The following is an 18,773-nucleotide window of genomic DNA, read 5'->3' as shown; positions in this document are numbered from 1 at the left end:
TTCATATTAAGTTCTAACTATTTTCCTTAAAATAGTGTTTCCTGGTTTTATTGAATGTGCTTTTCTCATGGATTTGTGCAGCATGAATTTCTTCATATTAAGTTCTAACTATTTTCCTTAGCAATTGGGTTGCTCGAACACCTTCCTGTTATTTGTATTGTAAATTAATAATAAGTTATATTTATTTCAAATTTCCCCTTGATTTTTCGAACACTTCCTTTCAGATTTCATCACTGAAAATGCAGATCCAGTCTCAGGAATCAGATTTAAAATTGCAGGAAGATGATCTCAACAGAGCCAAAGCAGAGCTGAATCGCCTGCAGCAAGAAGAGACTCAGCTAGAGCAGAGTATCCAGGCTGGAAAAGTGCAGCTTGAAACAATAATCAAATCTTTAAAATCAACACAGGAAGAAATAAACCAGGTATTCACTGTAGTTGGTACAATTTTTTGCTATTTGACATCTGAATGTCACCCAGAAAGTTTTATTTTTCAGAAATAAAAACAAGTACTGGCTCATGAAATCAACCTTTTGGGCTCATTCTTCAGAGGTTTATTCCCAGGCTGAGTCAGGAAATGTTCAGTTCTGTTGGGGGGAAAATGCAACTGTCTGGCAACAGTGATTGATGAGAATTTTCCTTCTCAGGCAAGAAGTAAACTGTCCCAGCTGCAGGAGAGCCAGCAGGAAGTGAACAAGAGCATCGAGGAGTACAGTGAGGCTCTGAATGGGATTCATGGGGGCAGCCTGACCAATCTGGCTGATATGAGTGAAGGCCTTGGGCAGACAGAAAGGAGCAATTATGGAACTATGGTAAAAACATTACTGTTGTTTAGTGTATTTGACAGAAAGTAAACTTGTGTCTTGCACCTCATCTTAAGTAGCTGGGTCTTGGTCTGTTGGGAGACACTGCAATCCCAGCAAGGCAGGGCAAAACTCTAATGCTGGTGGAAAAAGGGATTTTTAAACCTTTTGTTAGATCTTCTGCTGGGATTTTGTGCCTGTGTAACTGTAGCAGAGTGGATATGTCAGCAGGCTGTAATTATGGAACCAAAAAGAAAAGGTTCTGTTAACCCTGGATTTGGGTTCAGTCTCAGGAAGGAGGTGGGACTTTATTTCCAGTTCAGGTGTTTTGTTTGTTCTTGCACATTGCCCAGTTACCTTCTCTTGCTGTAAACTTCCCTTAAACCATCTATTTCCTTCTTACTTCCAAAAAAAGCTCTACAAATTCCTCCTTTTCAGTGAGCTGTGTTTACTACATATTGTTCCCTTCCCAGAATACATGGATGGTTCTCTTCTGCTTCAATAATTCCATCACTATTTATCTCAGTTACTGTGTTTTCTTTTAATCAGTATTTTTCCCAAATCATAAAATCCTTCAAGTTCCTAAAGATTTTTCCAGACAATTTCTGTTGTTGATTTACATACTGAATAATCCCCTAAATTACAAGAATTTTCTTTTCTTAAAACCTGTTTCTTCTCTTAAATATAAAAGTTACACAGTTACTTGATTCTCCTTGCACATGTACTTGATGCTTCCTCATTAGGAAATCATATTTTCCAGAACAGTATTTGCTGTGTGTTTAGGATGAAGTTAAAGATTCATCATGGACAGCTAATTAGTAAATATTCAGTATTTTTTACACTTTTTTACACTTTTTTACACTTGCTCTGTAAAAAGGAGCTGCTGAAAAGAGGAAAAGTGTAGCTAAAACCCATAAATTGAGAAACATGGCCTTAAAACCACTTCAGTGCTTGGTTTCTGTGCTTGCATGGCTTGCATAAATACTATATTTAATTTCCACTGGAAGCTTCCAGATGTTTCTCTTACTTGCAAAACCAAAGAATCACTTACTGGAAGAAGACACTCGTGTATGTTCATAGTAATTTTTTTAAACCATTGTGCCCCTTTCCTGTTTCTCACTTCTTCCTTCCTCTTCCTCCTCTCCCCAGCTCCCTCCCTGCTGTTCTGAGAAGGAGTTGAGATGTTTTCATTTGCATCTTGTAAAGCCATGAAAGAAGTGCTGTCTCTGGTGTTTGGGCAGTGAGAGGGGGCAGTTGGTGCTGGGTATTCCTTATTTTGGGATGGAATGGCTCAGGTTTTCCCTGGAACTGCTGTACAAGGGCTGGTTTCATCAGAGACCCCCCCAAAACAGGCCCAGAACAACCCCAGGGAATGTCAAGAAGAGGTTTCAGAACTTCAATTTGCTGCTTGTTCGTGCAGGATAATTTTGCAACTTGACAAACTTCCATTTGGGCTCTGCTCAGAAACCTCTGTCTCCAAAGTGTTGGAGTGACCCTGCACAAAGAAATCAGTACTTGGAGCTTTAAGCTCAAGAAAGAGTTAACAAGAAGCAACCCAGAGTGTGACCACTCAGTGGTAATTTCTTGCTTTTGTAGTCTGCAAATGATCTACTTATCCTTATCTTTTAAATAAGTGTCTTACCTGAAGCTGAGCCACAAAATAAGGTGGGGAAGGAATTTTTTTGGTAGTGTGATGGTTCAGTGTTGGTTTGTTTTTATTATTGAAGTATTTGAGAATTGAGTATTTTAATTTTAACCTTTAATTGTTGTAGGTACTCTTATCTTTTGATGTTCTGTGTAGCCTTGGGCTGTGTATTTCCTTCTACTGCATTAATTACTTCTATTTGGAAGCCAAGTATTCAGAAAGTTCTTGAGGAAGTAATTTTTGTCAGTCAGGAGCCAGGATAGCATAGAATTTCTTCTAAGTGTCTCACTGAGCATTTTAATCCTGTGATGTTTTCCCTCTTAAATTTTAGGATGACCCATTCAAGAATAAAGCCTTGATGTTTACCAATAACACACAAGAATTGCATACAGACCCATTCCAGTCAGAAGATCCTTTCAAATCTGATCCATTTAAGGGAGCAGACCCCTTCAAAGGCAGTAAGTGACAAGTTCTTGCCTGAGATCTTGAAAACCAATTGTTAAATTAATATTTTCACAAACTCTTATCATCTTGCTGCATAGTGGATAAAACAAATTATTTTTCTCTTCTTCACAGGTGACCCATTCCAGCATGATCCTTTTGCAGAACAACCACCTGCTCCAGCAGGTAACAGCCCTTTGAATGACAGGACAAGTGTGGTATGAACAACCTGGAACCAAACACAAAGATTTCCAAGGTTTCCCTGGCTTCAGATTTTGGGAACCTGACAGGGTGTGCCCTCAGGATCAAGGTGTTAATGACAAATGTGTAATTCAAACTTAGTAAATACCCTCTGTAAAGAGGTCTCTGCAAGTTTAGCAGATTGACCAAATCACTGTGTGTTTCTAAAGAAATTACATCAGGGACTATGAGGTCCATATGGAATGTTATTTGCAGTTACATTAAGTGCTACATTCTGTACATTCTGTTTTCCTTTTCATGCCCTTAGATCCCTTTGGAGGTGATCCCTTTAAGGAAAGTGACCCATTTCGTAGTTCTGCCCCCGAGGATTTCTTCAAGAAACAGGTGAAGAGTGACCCATTTACCTCAGATCCATTCACAAAACGTCCTGCTCTACCCTCAAAGGTCAGTCAGTTTTAAATCTAGACTTAATAGATTTGTTTACTATTGTCTGAAAGCTAAAAGGAGTGGAATAACACAAAATACTTTTCCACTAACTGGTGAAATATCATCCATTTTACTCCTCAAATGTCAGTGTGGATTGTTGAGGCAATCAGAGGTGTTCTCTCTGGTTCCATGATTATGAGGGGCAGGGAGGTGGATATTTTTCCCCTCTGTTGGGAATTTCAAGCCACCAGCACCCACTTCTTCTCAGCATTTCCTCCATTCCCTGGATTTGTGCAGTCCCACAGTGAATGGAATCAAGGAAGGGCTGTGCTCAAAGGATTCCAGAACCCTCAGAAGAGCCAGGATAGTGGAAGGGCTGCACACAACACAGTTGGTAAATCACAGTTATAGTCACAGTTCTGAGCCTGTCCTGACCCCCATGTGGGTGCCTGTTTGGGGGTGATGGATTTTTTGGTTTGTTTCATTAGTCTTTCCCTCACTCACTGAGTGCTGCCACCCAAGAGTAAGGAGAGTTTCCAGTTTCAGTGAGTGGGAGGGTAGTTTGTCCTGCAATAGAACATTGGATCAAAGCAGACTTGTCAAACTGAAGGGCAGCTGTAAACATTTGTAAGCAACTGTGAACACCATCTCTTCCAAGAGAAGCAATTTACAGACTCTGGATTAATAATGATACAAAGACTTGAATATTCAGTCCCTATTGCTTAGAGACTCAACACTAGTGGGTGTATTTTCATATTTTCCCCTGGTAACTGATGTTTCTGTGTCTCAGTGGGATGCCCTTCTCACTTGTAAGTTCTTGCTATTTCCTTCAAGGCTATCAATGGCCAAATTTCATATAATCAGTTGATTTTATCCTACTCTATGTCCACTGAACAGAGTGATCTAAAACTGGAAACAATTTGCCTTAAAGCAAGTGATTCTGTTATGCATAAAAAGGCAAGTGCACAGTGCAGCAGAACAATGATTATGTCTCTCTGTTCTTATTTAGCCTGACCCTTTTGAAAGCACTGACCCTTTTACATCTCCTGGTATCTCTTCAAAAGGTCCAGGTAAGAAGAAAACATTTTCTCATGAAGATCAATAAGGAGTTACCTTTTTATAAAAGAAGACTCAAATGTAAGAGTGGAAAACAGAGTCTTGTGAACTGTTGATAAAAAGCATCATGGTCCTGTTATGGATTATGAAGAGTAAATCTTTGGGACATTATTTCTTTCAGTTTTTTTCTTTTCTTCTTCTTTTTCCCTCTCTAAACAACTGGTAGAAAACCTGTTGTTGTATGGAATTCTCTTGTAACATCTCCTGCCAGGTCAAAATTCAAGTGTTTTAGTCACCTGCAGAGTTTTGTATTTCATTGACACCACCAAGAATTCTTAAGTATTATTCAAAATAACTTCTTTCCCCCTGTATCTGTTTCAGATCCATTTGGAACCCTGGATCCATTTGGAAGTGGTGCTTTCAGTGGTGGGGAGGGATTTGCAGACTTCAGTCAGATGTCAAAGGTAAAGGTTCCAAGGAAAGCAACTGTCCTTTTAAAAATGGAGGTACAGATACTTTTTGAAGTGTGTGATAGGATTGTAACTTTTCAGCTGACAACCCAGTTCTGTTAATTTTTTTCCAATCAGCTCAACAGTTACTCAGCAAAGCATTTTCCATCCATGTCATACATGGCAAAGCCTCAGCAAGACTGGTGGATTCAGTGGGGATAAATCAACTTTCCACAATCATTTTCAAATACCAGATGAGCAAAAGAAATTACCTTGTAGTTGTAACTTGTAAGAAGAGGTTCCAGGTATTAATCTGTTTCCTATACTTCTATAAATTTTGGGATCTGCTTCTTGGATACTTCATAGAATTACAGTAGCCTGATTTGTTCCTAAACTTACCACAGAATCAGTAAGGTTGGAAAAGACCTCCAAGATCATCAAGTCCAACCATTAACAAAACACACTCAATATATGTAAACTAACCTTACTGTAAACCCACCCCACTCTTTAACAGTCAGTCAGTCTTTCTTATGTTTTAAATGTTCAGTTTCTGTTCATATTAAATAGCAGATGAAGAAAAAGTTTCAGGACACACCTGAAATAAATGGCTAATTGGAAAGGGCTTTATCTGCTGTTACCTTCCTGAGGTGGAGTTTGGAATTCCACAGTAACTCTTGAACATTGCAGAGTAAATGTTAAAAATAAAATAGATTATCATATCACCTGGACTAATTACATTTCTTGGGGCATTTTCTAACTTTCCTTACTTGGGAGGGTTTTAACTCTCCACTAGATGGCAACAGCCTTTGCCAATATTGATGTATCTGGCAAAGGTTTGACTGTGATTTTTAGCTTTGCCTCCAAAATTCATCTTTCTGCAATTCACAGTGAAAAATTCCCCTGCATGGCATAAGTTTTGTGCCCTTCTTAATCAACAGGAGAGTGCTTCAGAAAAGCCAGCTGAATACAGGACACATTAAATAAATACTTTTGGGATTTTCCTTGAGCTTTTGCATAGCTTTGTGTAACTCCAGAAAAGCCTGTGATAAAGCTCTCCATTCTGTGCTGTGTTTTTCCAGGTTCTGCCTTGGTTCTGTTGATCAGAGTGAAGGTCACACTGTTCACTGCTAAACAGTACAAAGTAGAGTTTTACTTCCTTTTATTTTTTTCACCAGCTTCTTGCTGGGGCTGAAAGTTCTACAAGTACTTACATGATCAGAGCATTCATTCTTTTGAGTGCTGGTGACACCTTAGCACCTGTCTCTGGCCTTTTGCATCACTGATAATTCTGTTTTTGAAGTTAACTTGAGTTAACTTGCAGCTTGATGAAACCACAGGTTTTCTACAGTGTGCTCACATCCTTTTTCTTTCCTTTTTCCCTTCCTGTAGTCAGTAGCCTCAGACCCCTTTGCCTCCTCTTTTGGAGGAGTGGGATTCTCAGATGACCCTTTCAAAAGCAAATCAGACACACCAGCATTGCCACCGAAGAAAAACATCCCTCCACGACCCAAGCCACCCAGTGGTAAGGAGGTTTTCTTCTTTTAACAGTTAGTTCCCCCAATTTTCAGTATATTGATGTATATAAGAACAAGATGTGAGTCCTCTGTCTCATTATCTTACATTTCAACAACAGAGGAAGGTATGAGATTATCAGCAAATCAGCAAAATTGTCAGTAAACCAGACTGGAACCCTTCAGACTGGAAAACAGACTGGAAAACTGCTCCCTCCTGGTGAGGGAGCAGTGTGACAGATCTGTAAGGTCACCTGTGGACCCTAAGGACCCTGAGATCAGCTCAGTTGGTTAAAACTTGGTTGTGATAATGCCAAGGTCATGGGTTCAATCCCCTGTGTGGGCCATTGACTTAAGAGTTGGACTCGATGATCCTTGTGGGTCCCTTCCAACTCAGAATAGTCTGTGAAAGTCTGTGAAAGTCTGTGAAAACAGACTGGAAAACTGCTCCCTCCTGGTGAGGGAGCAGTGTGACAGATCTGTAAAGTCACCTGTGGCAAGGAAGAATGGGGATGGAAAAAATTATCTGTATTCCAAATAGGCAACACATAAGATTAGTAAATAGCACCTTCAAAATAAACAAAGGGCTTTGGGTTTATACAATAACCCAAATTTAGGATTTATTTCTGTGATTGCTGGAGAATATGGTGAGTGCAAAAAAGTTTAAATGTACTTAAAAAAGCCCCTTAGATAATTCTTTAAAAAAAAAATAGGGACAAGAGAGTGTTCCAGAAGCCAAAATACTCTCTCTGGCTCCTGGGTAGCTGAGTGGCTGCAGGGCAGTCTGACTTAGGCTGCACCTTGACCTTGTTTGGATGTTCTTCCTGAGGCATCTGCTCCCAGTTAGTGACAAGAACAGAGTGCAAGGCTGGACAGGCCTGTCCTGCTCTGTCTGTCCATGTATCATCATTCTTGCATTCACACCTTAAAAATAAACATAAAACACTTCCTGAATATATGGCTTGTCCCTGTGTCAAAGCCATTATGTATGGGAATTCTGGGAGATGTATAAATCTCCTGAATTGAAGATAAGATTTCTCTGAATGGAGCTGCTTTTTCTACTTGTTTGCCCTCCCTGGAGCTGTTTTCAAAACATTCAGCTACCAGTGAAACTGTTTAAAGAACTGAAGCCACTTAGAACTGTTAGTTTCGAGTCTCCTTTTTTCAGCAGTGGTGGAGTTCAGTTGATACTGGGAGGGAACATTCAGTTGGCTCAAAAAAACTCAGCAAAAGGAGGATTCTGCTTATGAATAGACACAAAATTTTTCACTAAACACCTGAGTCCATATCTGGTATCCTGTGTAGCCACTGGCAGTGTCAGGAAGTACAGAGAGACCTGATCCAGGAGTGTCTCATGTGTAAGTGTGTGGATTGTTGCCTCTCTGCTGGTGCATTCTGGAGCAGAGCATCCAACCTGCATCCTGTTTGTAGCAGATATTGTTGACCTGGCTGGTTTTTCAAAGCAGTTATTCTAGAAAAACCTCCTTGGATCAGTTGAAAAGTGCTTTCTATTACCAAGGTATCCTGAAAATGTCACTACCTATCCCATAGATTGAGTTAAGGTTGGAAAGAGACTTATTTCACACAGTAGACTCACAGGCAGACCAGTGTTTGTTCCTGTTCCTCTAATTTCATTGCTGAAGAGATTATGGTGCACAACAAAGCCTTGAAATCAAGTGATGAGGTTCTGTGTGGGTGGGTATTGATGCAAATCTGTCAGGAAATGCTCTAGGATTGTGGAAAAGTTCTTGAAGCAGTTTGTTCCAGGCTTGCTTTGTCTAAGTGTTTATTACTATTGAGGTACTGGAGAGCCTTCTGTAACTAAAAAAACACACATAATGTGCTATACTGACAAATATCAACCACTGGGACAGACATGAATAAAAGCAGAAATAGAAAAGCTGAAGGGAATCTTACTGTGAATGATGTTATTTTTCTTTATTTATTTGGTTTTCAAGAAAAGAATATAAGTGGCCATTTAAAAAAAAAGTTACATGAATAGTGTTTAAAGAGCCTATATGAAGTTGGAGGAGTCAAACAAATAACTAAATATACCTATATTATCTCTTATATGTGGTTTCTTTAAGTTCCTTGTTTGAAACATGGTTATTCTTAGCAAATTCAGTGTAATGGTGGCAGCAAAGGTGAGGACTGACTCACCTCCATGAGGTTTTTTTGTATTTGTGTCTCCTCATTCTCTCTTTAGTACATGTTGAGGAATTTGGTCAATGCTTGGCTGTATTGATTTGGTTTCAATTTTGACATGTGCACTCAGCCAGTATGTTAAAAGCTGTTGAAATGTGTCCCTTCCCCTCCTCTAGAGAGACAACATTTATGAGGTTCCGCTGCTCTACCAAAAGCAAATGTTGTTATGATAAAATAGACTCAGGAGGAAACAAAGCAGGGGGGTTTTTTTAAAGCAAATGAGCCTCATGTGCTTTTGCAGTTCTACTCCTCCCTTCCTTCCACAACTAAGACAATCTTCAGTGGTTACTTAAAGCATGAGAAATTATATAGTAATATAGTGTGATTGCAGCAAGAGATACAGGCCTGAAGTGTGTGTTAGAAATGGGAGCACTGCTCAGCCAACAAACAAGAAACTTCCGTTGTTTCTTACCTTTCTCATTGGTCTGTTTAATTAAAAAACAAGTAGATGATAAAGATCTTGCTGAAGGAGGAATAAATGTTTGTTATTACCAGACAAACCTGTAATTTGCCTTTCTGTTCCCAGTTCATACTCTTTTTAGTAAAACTCTGCTTTCTGTTGGAGGGGATTTTTAATAATGAAAAGCACTTTTGTGGTTTGCTTACAGTGTGGTAGGCAGGTGCAAAGAGCTCTAACAGAAACCTTTCCTTGTCCTCAAACCTCTGCAGTCAAGTAGAAAACACAGATACTTTTGCAGAGCATTGAAAGCTCTGATTTCCCAGGTAGCTGTGGAGGAGGAGACCAACCAGATCCACCAGGGATTGTTCCCAATATCGTGTTTTTCTGAATGCAAAGCTTTTGAGGGGTTCTGTGACATGTCTGATAGTCAGTTGAGGTACTGAAGGTGTCTTGGAGCAAAGTGTGCCCCAGTTCTTGTCCTGCCATGAATCTGTGTTTTGTCCAGGTGAAGGAGGTCTTGGGCATCAAATCTTGTTCCTTCACAAAGGCAAAGACAGAGCAAACTCCTGGAGCTGAACACAGGACCAGGGAAACACTTAGAATCATGGAATGTTCTGGATTGGAAGAGACCCACAAGAACCATCCAGTTCAAGTCCTGGCCTGCACAGACACCCCAACAATCCCACCCTGTCTCTGTCCAATTGTCCAAACCCTCCTGGAGCTTCGGCAGCCTTGGGGCTGTGCCCAGTGCCTTGGGGAACCTGGTCAGTGCCCACCACCCTCTGGGGGAAGAGCCTTTCCCTGAGATCCATCCCAACCCCCTGGCACAGCTCCAGCCTTTCCCTGGGTCCTGTCCCTGGTTCCAGAGCAGAGCTCAGTGTCTGCCCCTCCACCTCCCCTCAGGAGGAGCTGCAGCCCCCAGGGAGTCTCCCCTCAGTGTCCTCTGCCCCAGCTGAACAAGCCCAGTGCCCTCAGCTGCTCCTCAGACCCTTCCCCATCCCTGTGTCCCTCCTTTGGACACTCTCCAACAGCTTTAGATCCTTCTGACATTGTGTCCCCCAAGCTGCTCCAGCACTCGAGCTGAGGCTGCCCCAGTGCAGAGCAGAGCAGGACAATCCCTTCCCTCACCAGCCAGTGATTCTGGGCCCAATGCCCCCAGGACATGGTGGCCCTTTGGGCAGCCAGGACACTCTGCTGACTGATATCCAACTTGCCACTGCCCAGGACTCCTGGTCCTTTCCTGTGGTGCTGCTCTCCAGCCTCTCACTCCCCAGTCTGTCCGTGCATCCAGGGCTGCCCTGGCCCAGGAGCAGAATCCAGAACTTGTCCATGTTAAACTTGCCATTGGTTGTGGATTGCCCAGCCCTCTCATTTGTCAGGGTCTCTCTGGGGCACATCTCTGCCTTTGAGGGACTCGACAGCTCCTCCCAGCTTGGTGTCGTCACTGAACTCACCTACTCTGCCTTCCAGTCCCGCATCCAAGTCCTTCACAAAGAACTTGTAGAGCACTGGCCCTGAAATGGAGTCTTTGGGACACAGGCTGTGTTTCCATTTAGAGATGGTCAGAGCAAAAGGCCTTCATATGTGCCTGGAAAAAACTCTGAAAGGAGTTTGTAGTTCAGGGGACCTGCTCCCATGTCCAGGCTCTGGAGGGGATCTCTGTGCATCTCCAGGGCACTTCTGTTCTGGCAGTGTTGCAGTGGGTCATCATGCACACCTTGACCTGTTTGCTGGCTGCTTGTAAAGTGAAAATGGGTCGGTTGTTTTGGTTGGTTGGTTTGTTTTCAGTTGGTGTTTGGGTTTTTTCACAGCTGGAACAGTGAGGAGAAGCTGTGACCTGGGTGTCTGAACAGATAGTTCAGTTCACACTGTCTGTGGTTGGTACTATCGGCCGGGGATAGGCAAAGCCTCACTGTGTGGCATGGATTAGACACCAGTCAGATCCATATCTTTCCATTCTTGAGTACTAAAATTAAAGAGAGGAGATGACAATTTCCTTAGTGTTGTATCTTGGGTAGAATCTCAGGCTTATGCTTGTTCTGGTCATCATAAATAATTCTCCTTCTTTCTCACTCCACTTTGAACTGAAGATCTTTCAAGATCTTTTAGATGTTACCTGGCTTGGTCCTAGAGAAATGTCATGTTTGCATTTCTGCTTAAATGCCCTATTGTGTTGTTTTCAATATAACTGTTCAGAGGTAAAGACTTCTAAAAGACTTTTAAAAGACTTTGAAAAGACTTTTAAAAGACTTTTGAAAGATTTTTAAAAGACTTTTTAAAGACTTTTTAAAGACTTTTTAAAGACTTTTTAAAGATTTTTAAAGATTTTTAAAAGACTTTTTAAAGGACTTTTAAAGGACTTTTAAAGGACTTTTAAAGGACTTTTAGAGGACTTTTAAAGACTTTTAAAGACTTTTGAAAAGACTTTGAAAAGACTTTGAAAAGACTTTAAAAAGACTTTTAAGGACTTTTAAAAGACTTTTGAAAATACTTGTAAAAGACTTTTTAAGGACTTTTTAAAAGACTTTTGGAGGAAGGTTAATAACTCAGTGAATCCAAACAGCCAATGGCAAGGATCAGGTGTTCCAGAGGCCTGGATACCTGTGTACATCACAGCTCCAACTTGCTGCCCCTTACCTGGTTTAAGATTCTCTTTTTAGGTTGAGGAAGATCAGCTATGAAGAATTTCTTTAGTTCTTCAGACTGGACAGTTCTAAAGAAAATCCCAAGGCAGTGTGTGCATGTTCTTTCTCTGTTCATATCCACAAAGTTCCTAATGGGCATTGGGTTTTGTAGGACTCCCCTGGGACCTGGCTAGAGTATCTGATGTTCACCTGGTGGTACTGGAGAACTTACAGGTTTCTTTGGAGAGGAGTGGAAGGTTTTCTCTATTTATTGATGCTCTATCTTGAATAATGCTCAAAAAAAAAAACCACCAAAGAAATTCCAGACAGAAATAATGTGTGTATTCTGTAAAGGGCTGTGATAAATGGAAAACAAATAATAGTTGTGTATCTCAACATCCTTAGACAAAGGTGTCCTGTAACAGGAATCTTAAGTTCTGCTGTGCACTGTTTTCTCAAAATCCCCTAAAACATTACTGACTTTTGTGGATCTATCAGTACACTTTGGTTTCTGGCACAAACATTGCCTGTGGTGTTCAGCACTACCGAACTTCTGGGCTCTTTACATTTCTCATGCTAATTCTCAGGGTTTATAAGTTATTCTGTGTAATCAAGAACAAAAAATTCTGAAAGAACTGGTAGACTGAAACCTGTCAGTTGAAATTGCTTTTGTAGGTTCACACAGATTAAAAATGATATTTTCTGCTGTGAGCTGCAGATTGAAATCAGTCAGAGTTCACCGCTAACTAGTTTCTAGGTAAAAGTTGTTGATTACAGAAAGAGAGAAACAGATTTTTTTTTTCCTTTTCTTTTTTCTTTTTTTTTTTTTTTTTTTTTTTTTAAAGTACAGGAAGTTACTGTGTGGGTGTCAGTGATTGGGTTATAAGTAAAATTCAATGCTCTAGTGCTTTGATCGTGGGACCCAGTGCTGTTGCCCCACCCTTACCACTTCCTTTCAGAGCAGCCCCATGCACTCCACATTGCGGTTATCGCAGCGCTGTTAACCAGTGAGACAAACCACTACTGACAAGCATCTGACACATCACTCTCTATGCTATGGACAACTTGCCAGCTCCTCCAGTTCCTCAAGGAAGTCACTCTGTGTCCAGGGAGGAAGAGCAACACTTGACCCCTCCTAATAGAGAAGGTCATGCCCCTGCCTTACTGATGTTGTACGGTGAGGATGTGAGAAGAGCAGTGCTGGCTGTGCCACCTTAACCTGCCTTTCCTGCATCCTTTCAGACACAAGAATTCCCTGTGGAGTTCATGCTGCAAGGTCAGGAGCACATGCCCTGCCTCCCAACTCATGTATCACACCAAAAGCTGTAGCACATGCCCTGCCTCCCAACTCATGTATCACACCAAAAGCTGTAGGATACACTCAGTGCCTGATGATGCTTTGCATTATCTGGACTTTCCTCTTTACTTTCCCCCAAGGGACACAGAGATGCTTTGGTGCCTTTGAGGCTGTTGGTGCCTTCAGTGACCTGTGCTGCACATCCACCACACAATATTCCTGCATATGTTACTAAAATAGGAGGGCATAGTTGGTGTCACTGGAATAAAACCCCTAAAAACACTGGAAGAAAATGGACTTTCCAATGCAGTGTGCAGCTTTCTTGCAATAATTATTTAGCAAATCATAGAATGGATTGGGTTGGAAAAGACCTCTGAAATCATCAAGTCCAACCCTTGATCCAACCCTTGATCCAACCCTTGATCCAACCCTTGATCCAACCCCACTGTGATCACCAGCCCAGGGCACGGAGTGCCCTGGGCTGGTGATCACAGTAGGGTTGGATCAAGACATGGTGGATTCTCCCTCAGTGCCACATCCATAGAATCATAGAATGGATTGGATTGGAAAAGCCCTCTGAGATCATCAAGTCCAACCCTTGGTCCAACTCCAGTCCCTTTACCAGATCATGGCACTCAGTACCTCATCCAAGCTCACCTTAAAAACCTCCAGGGATGGGGAATCCACCCCCTCTCTGGGCAGCCCATTCCAATCCCTGATTCCTCTCTCTGGAAAGAGTGTTTTTTCTGATCTCCAACTTCAGTTTCCCCTGGCAGAGCTTGAGCCTGTTCCCCCTTGTCTCATTGCTAACTGCCTAATTTTATTACTCTTGTATTTTTTAGCCTGTGTAAATGGTATAATTTATATTACATTAATTATTTTATGTTAGTGACTGATAGAGGTGATGGATACTACATTAATAGTGAACTTCTCCAGTGTTAATGCACTTCAAAAATTTGGTTTTTCTTTGGAATGACACTACATGAATAGAAGAAAAACACAATGTAAACCTGGGATGTACAGAATCATGGAATGGTCTGGGCTGGAAGGCACCCTAAAGATCATCTCATTCATTATCATCTTCCACTATCCCAGGTTGCTCCAAGCCCTGTCCAACCTGGCCTTGGACACTTCCAGGGATGGAGAGTTCACAGCCTCTCTGGGCAAATTGAAAGGAATAATACATTGAATTCATCCCATATAGAAAAGAAATTAATGCTGTTATTTATCTGTTATTTTGAAATACAGGTATTAAAATAAATTAGATTGGGAAAATCTTATTTCAGGTGCACACAGGGAGTTTGTCTTTGTTTTGTGATCCATTAATTTTTTGTAGGTCTGGTGTATGATGGCAATTTATAGCTTGGCATTTCAGAGGTTAGTGGTTAACACCTCTGTGTTAACCCTGTTGGGTTAAGGGCTTCACTTCTGTTCTCACAGTGCTTGTATTACTGGTTGTGGGTTTGAAATGTCAAAATATTGGAAAAAAGAAGACAGCCCAGGGAGCAACAGCCTGCCCTGGGTTAGGAAGTTTTGACTCCAATCCCTCTGAGGGGCCTGGCTTGTGTAGAGCTCCAGAACTCAGTGCAAGCACAAAGGCTGGCACAGAATCTTTCATACAAGTGACTAGAAATGATTACAGAGGAATAGTAATGATGTTACTGATAAGAAATTTAACCAGCCAAGGGGTTGGGGTTCAGTATTTTACCAAACCACTAATTGCAAGACTGGAAAATATATTTTGTTGTCCCACCTGCAAAGACAGAAGGAGCTTATTTAAGTAAAATCTGACTGATCAAATCCTGTTTTTTACTCTTACCAGTTGGCAGATAAAGAGAAATGATACCTGAACCTGTTGGTGGCTTAAAAAACTGAAAAGGGGTCAGGGCTTTGAGATTTTAACAGGTCATCAGGATCTTAATCTTGTGTTTATTGAAGTAATCTGAAAACTCTGAGCTGTGCTGGGTGTTTTATTCCATCATCTGCAGAAACACTAATTCCTGCTCTGGGGTGAGGATCCTTTGCCTTTTCTTCACAAGGGTGGTTGCAGAAGGTTGTTGTCAGTCCCAGAGAAGCTGGAAATGCAAGAAAAATTACCAGCCAAGTCCCAGAAAGACCTTTTCATTCTATTAATAGGATCCAGGGAGATTGCAGGGGAATTCTGGACAGCTTTGGCAACTCAAGTGCTCACAAAGGGATCCTGAAGGAGAATATTCTGAGAGCAATTTGACCTCAGCTTTAGTGAGTGAACACCCAGATGATCCCACATCTGCACATGTATTCCAGGCTCACCTGGACCAGGATGTCCAGCTAGAAGTTTCTGGGCTGGATTCACTCCTTTGGGGTGTCTTTTGCACCCCTTAAACCATTTCAGGAGCCTCTTGTGCTCCTGTGCCCCCCCAGCTGCTGACACAGCCCAGGGCACTGCAGGCAGGCTGTGTTTGTGCAGCCTCTTCTGCTGCTCTTCCTTTGTATTTGGTGCTTCCTCCTCCTTCATGTCAATGATAAATATAGTCCTTTTTTTGTACATGTCACTTCTCTAAATTGAAGGCATTTTATGGTTTGACTGTTTATACAATTTTAGACTTATTTTTCATCTGCACTGTCAGTGCACATTGACCTCCTGTTGGCACTTTTCAGTGAGGGGGGGAAGAGTTTAGATCTTTGCTGCTCTTTGAGCTGGACAAAGAACTGGCTTTCAGTAGTTTGTTTGCCTGAGCTGGATCTTCAGTGTCTCAGATCAAACTTCAGCCTTCACAATTTGTTCAGTGTCTTGCTTAAAAAGCCCTGAAAGCCAAAGCCTGACTGCTTTGTTGTGTGCATTTATTGAGTTCAGTTCTTGAAAGAAAATGATGCCTTAGCAATACTTAAACACATCATGTTTTCATGGTCATTTTTTTACCTGTGCCACATACAGTGGATCTCCAGGATTTGCACAGAAATTGTGTATTTAATGAGGTAAATTTTAAAGGCAAGAAGCCATGTTGGATATAATGGATGTAATCAGGAGGCAGGAAGAAAAGAAAGGATTGTATTAATCAGAAAGAATAATGTAAAATAATTCCCTGGGTTTGAATTTAATTCTAGATAATGCAGATTTATTTCAATTGTGGGCATCAATCATTTGCTGTGGAGCAGAGTATACAGAGCCCTGTTCTTTGTTCACTGTGAGATCACAGGGCTGTTGGGGTGTTTATTTCTGTGTGGTACCACACACCTGCTTCCTTAGAACCTTCTGAGCACCCAGAGTTACTCACAAGTACCACAGAGCCTGTTTACCTTTGATTTTTTTTTACCCCTCATCTGCAGCCCAGAGCGAAAGAATCCGCCTTAAAGTTGTGACTGACAGGAAAAGATCATTATTTTTCGTGCCCTCTCAGAGCCCTGACAGTTGCATTAGAGCTCAGGCATCCCTTGTTGTGTAGGATAAATGACTCATGGGTGGAGCACCTGCCCAGCCACAAACTCAAAATTCCATTCACGCTTTGATTCTCTTGTTTGTGCTGATCTCTCACAACAAAGATGTTTCAGTACCGGTGGCTGAAAGGGGGTTGTTTAGAAGCTGTTTCAGGGCAGGTTGTTGGGCTGAACGTGTCAACGATTTCTCACCTTTCAAGAAGTTTGTAGAATTTCAGAATATTTCTCTTGAGCAAAGGTTTTTGGGGTTGTGGGTGAGCTGAAAGTGCAAACGTTGCAAATATTGAGCAGAAAGAGTTTCGAGGGGGGTTTTGCACGGGAAAAATTCTTCCTCCTGTTACTAAAAACACACGTGGGATTTTGCACTAAGAATGTTAGAACCAAACAGCTGAGTTCCAATCACAGTTCAGAAATAGCCCCTGTTGAAGCCAAACACTTCTGAGTATCCTGCAGACAATTTGGTTTAATGTAATTAATTAACCTTCAGGCACAGTTCTGAAAACTGGTAAAAGTTCCTAAAGTTTGTGAAGGTTTGACTCTGCATCACTGGAGGGGCTGGATCATCTCATAGGATGGTGAAAACCTGCTGAGTGAGTCAGGAATATGTAGATTTGGTAAAGGAATATGTGGATTTGATAAAGGAATATGTGGATTTGATAAAGGAATATGTAGATTTGATGAATATGTAGATTTGTTAAAGGAATATGTAGATTTGGTAAAGGACTATGTAGATTTGATGAATATGTGGATTTGGTAAAGGAATATGTAGATTTGATAAAGGAATATGTGGATTTGATAAAGGAATATATGGATTTGATAAAGGAATATGTGGATTTGATAAAGGAATATGTAGATTTGTTAAAGGAATATGTAGATTTGATAAAGGAATATGTGGATTTGATGAATATGTAGATTTGGTAAAGAAATATGTAGATTTGATAAAGGAATATGTGGATTTGATAAAGGAATATGTGGATTTGGTAAAGGAATATGTAGATTTGTTAAAGGAATATCTAGATTTGATAAAGGAATATGTAGATTTGGTAAAGGAATATGTAGATTTGTTAAAGGAATATCTAGATTTGATAAAGGAATATGTAGATTTGGTAAAGGAATATGTAGATTTGATAAAGGAATATGTGGATTTGTTAAAGGAATATGTAGATTTGGTAAAGGAATATGTAGATTTGATAAAGGAATATGTGGATTTGTTAAAGGAATATGTAGATTTGATAAAGGAATATGTAGATTTGATAAAGGAATATGTAGATTTGATAAAGGAATATGTAGATTTGATAAAGGAATATGTAGATTTGATAAAGGAATATGTGGATTTGATGAATATGTAGATTTGGTAAAGGAATATGTAGATTTGGTAAAGGAATATGTGGATTTGATAAAGGAATATGTAGATTTGATAAAGTACCAAGAGAAAGATGTGCTGGGAGGGACCTTCCACACCACAACCCCCAAATCCAGAGCAAGGCTCCCCCTGCCATGTGAGAGGCAGATGCAGAAACCCTGCAGGGGTTGTATGTTCAGGAATAATCCCAGGTAATCACTCAACTCACACCACCATTCCTGATTCTCTGCAGCACAACTTGGACTTCCCAAAGCATATTTTTCACTTTGGAAAGTTTCCTGGAAAGTTTAAAGTTGTGTCATCTCAGCTCTCCCCTGTTTGCCTGTGAGCAGGAACAATCCAGGCTGCAAAGACAGGGAAAATTCTGCTCCTCATCACTCAGCAAGATCCTTCTCTAAACAGAAAGATAAGCCCAGCATTGAAACACAGAATAAAGAGAAAACTATAAATGTTACACTTTGTTATCAATATCTTGTAATTCAAGAAGACAAATCTTGTATTTGCATCCTACCAGTGAGGTTTTATTTGCCTTGAAATACAGATCTCAACCCTCCCCACTCAAGTTTGCTGTGGGGTATGAAATGAGATAAACTCTTGTATGGGTGGAGTTCCCTCCAAGTACCAGCACTTGCTGTGGTAAAAACCATTTTGTTCATCATCTCTTTTTGCTGAAGTGAGTCCTCGGTGTGGTTTGGGTGCACCACTTGGGTAACTGCTGAAACTGCTGTGGTTTCAGAATAGGACCTGTTTTGCTTTTTTCTGAGTTTTTTTTTCCCCTGAAACTATTAGCAGAAAAATCAAATAAGGGTTACAACTGTTTGCCTGCACTTTGGTGCTGTCATACCTCAAAATGATGAGCAGGGTCATGTAAAAATGCAACATTTTTCAGAAAATGGAAGATTAATGCAATCTCAGTAACTACTGAGGGTATATTTTGC

The 18,773-nt window shown here is 40.8% G+C and overlaps 1 protein-coding gene across 6 annotated transcripts in view; it reads left to right on the top strand.

Moving 5' to 3' along the window:
- Positions 1-18,773, top strand: part of EPS15L1 (epidermal growth factor receptor pathway substrate 15 like 1) — a 52,364-nt gene that overhangs the window by 20,106 nt on the left and 13,485 nt on the right. For 4 of the 6 annotated variants that reach the window (XM_071577870.1, XM_071577869.1, XM_071577868.1 and 1 more), the window contains 8 exons: positions 225-422; positions 645-809; positions 2,777-2,903; positions 3,022-3,072; positions 3,395-3,531; positions 4,523-4,583; positions 4,951-5,033; positions 6,408-6,540. In XM_071577870.1, the coding sequence (XP_071433971.1) occupies positions 225-422; positions 645-809; positions 2,777-2,903; positions 3,022-3,072; positions 3,395-3,531; positions 4,523-4,583; positions 4,951-5,033; positions 6,408-6,540 (955 nt within the window). Of the gene's footprint in view, positions 1-224; positions 423-644; positions 810-2,776; positions 2,904-3,021; positions 3,073-3,394; positions 3,532-4,522; positions 4,584-4,950; positions 5,034-5,156; positions 5,439-6,407; positions 6,541-18,773 lie in introns of those variants that run through there. The other 2 variants (XM_071577873.1, XM_071577871.1) reach the window with 2 other exon arrangements.

This window comes from Pithys albifrons, chromosome 27 (assembly GCF_047495875.1).
Source record: "Pithys albifrons albifrons isolate INPA30051 chromosome 27, PitAlb_v1, whole genome shotgun sequence".
Lineage (NCBI taxonomy): Eukaryota > Metazoa > Chordata > Aves > Passeriformes > Thamnophilidae > Pithys > Pithys albifrons.
The sequence above is the reverse complement of the archived record's forward strand: the minus strand, read 5'-3'. Positions and strand labels throughout refer to the sequence as shown.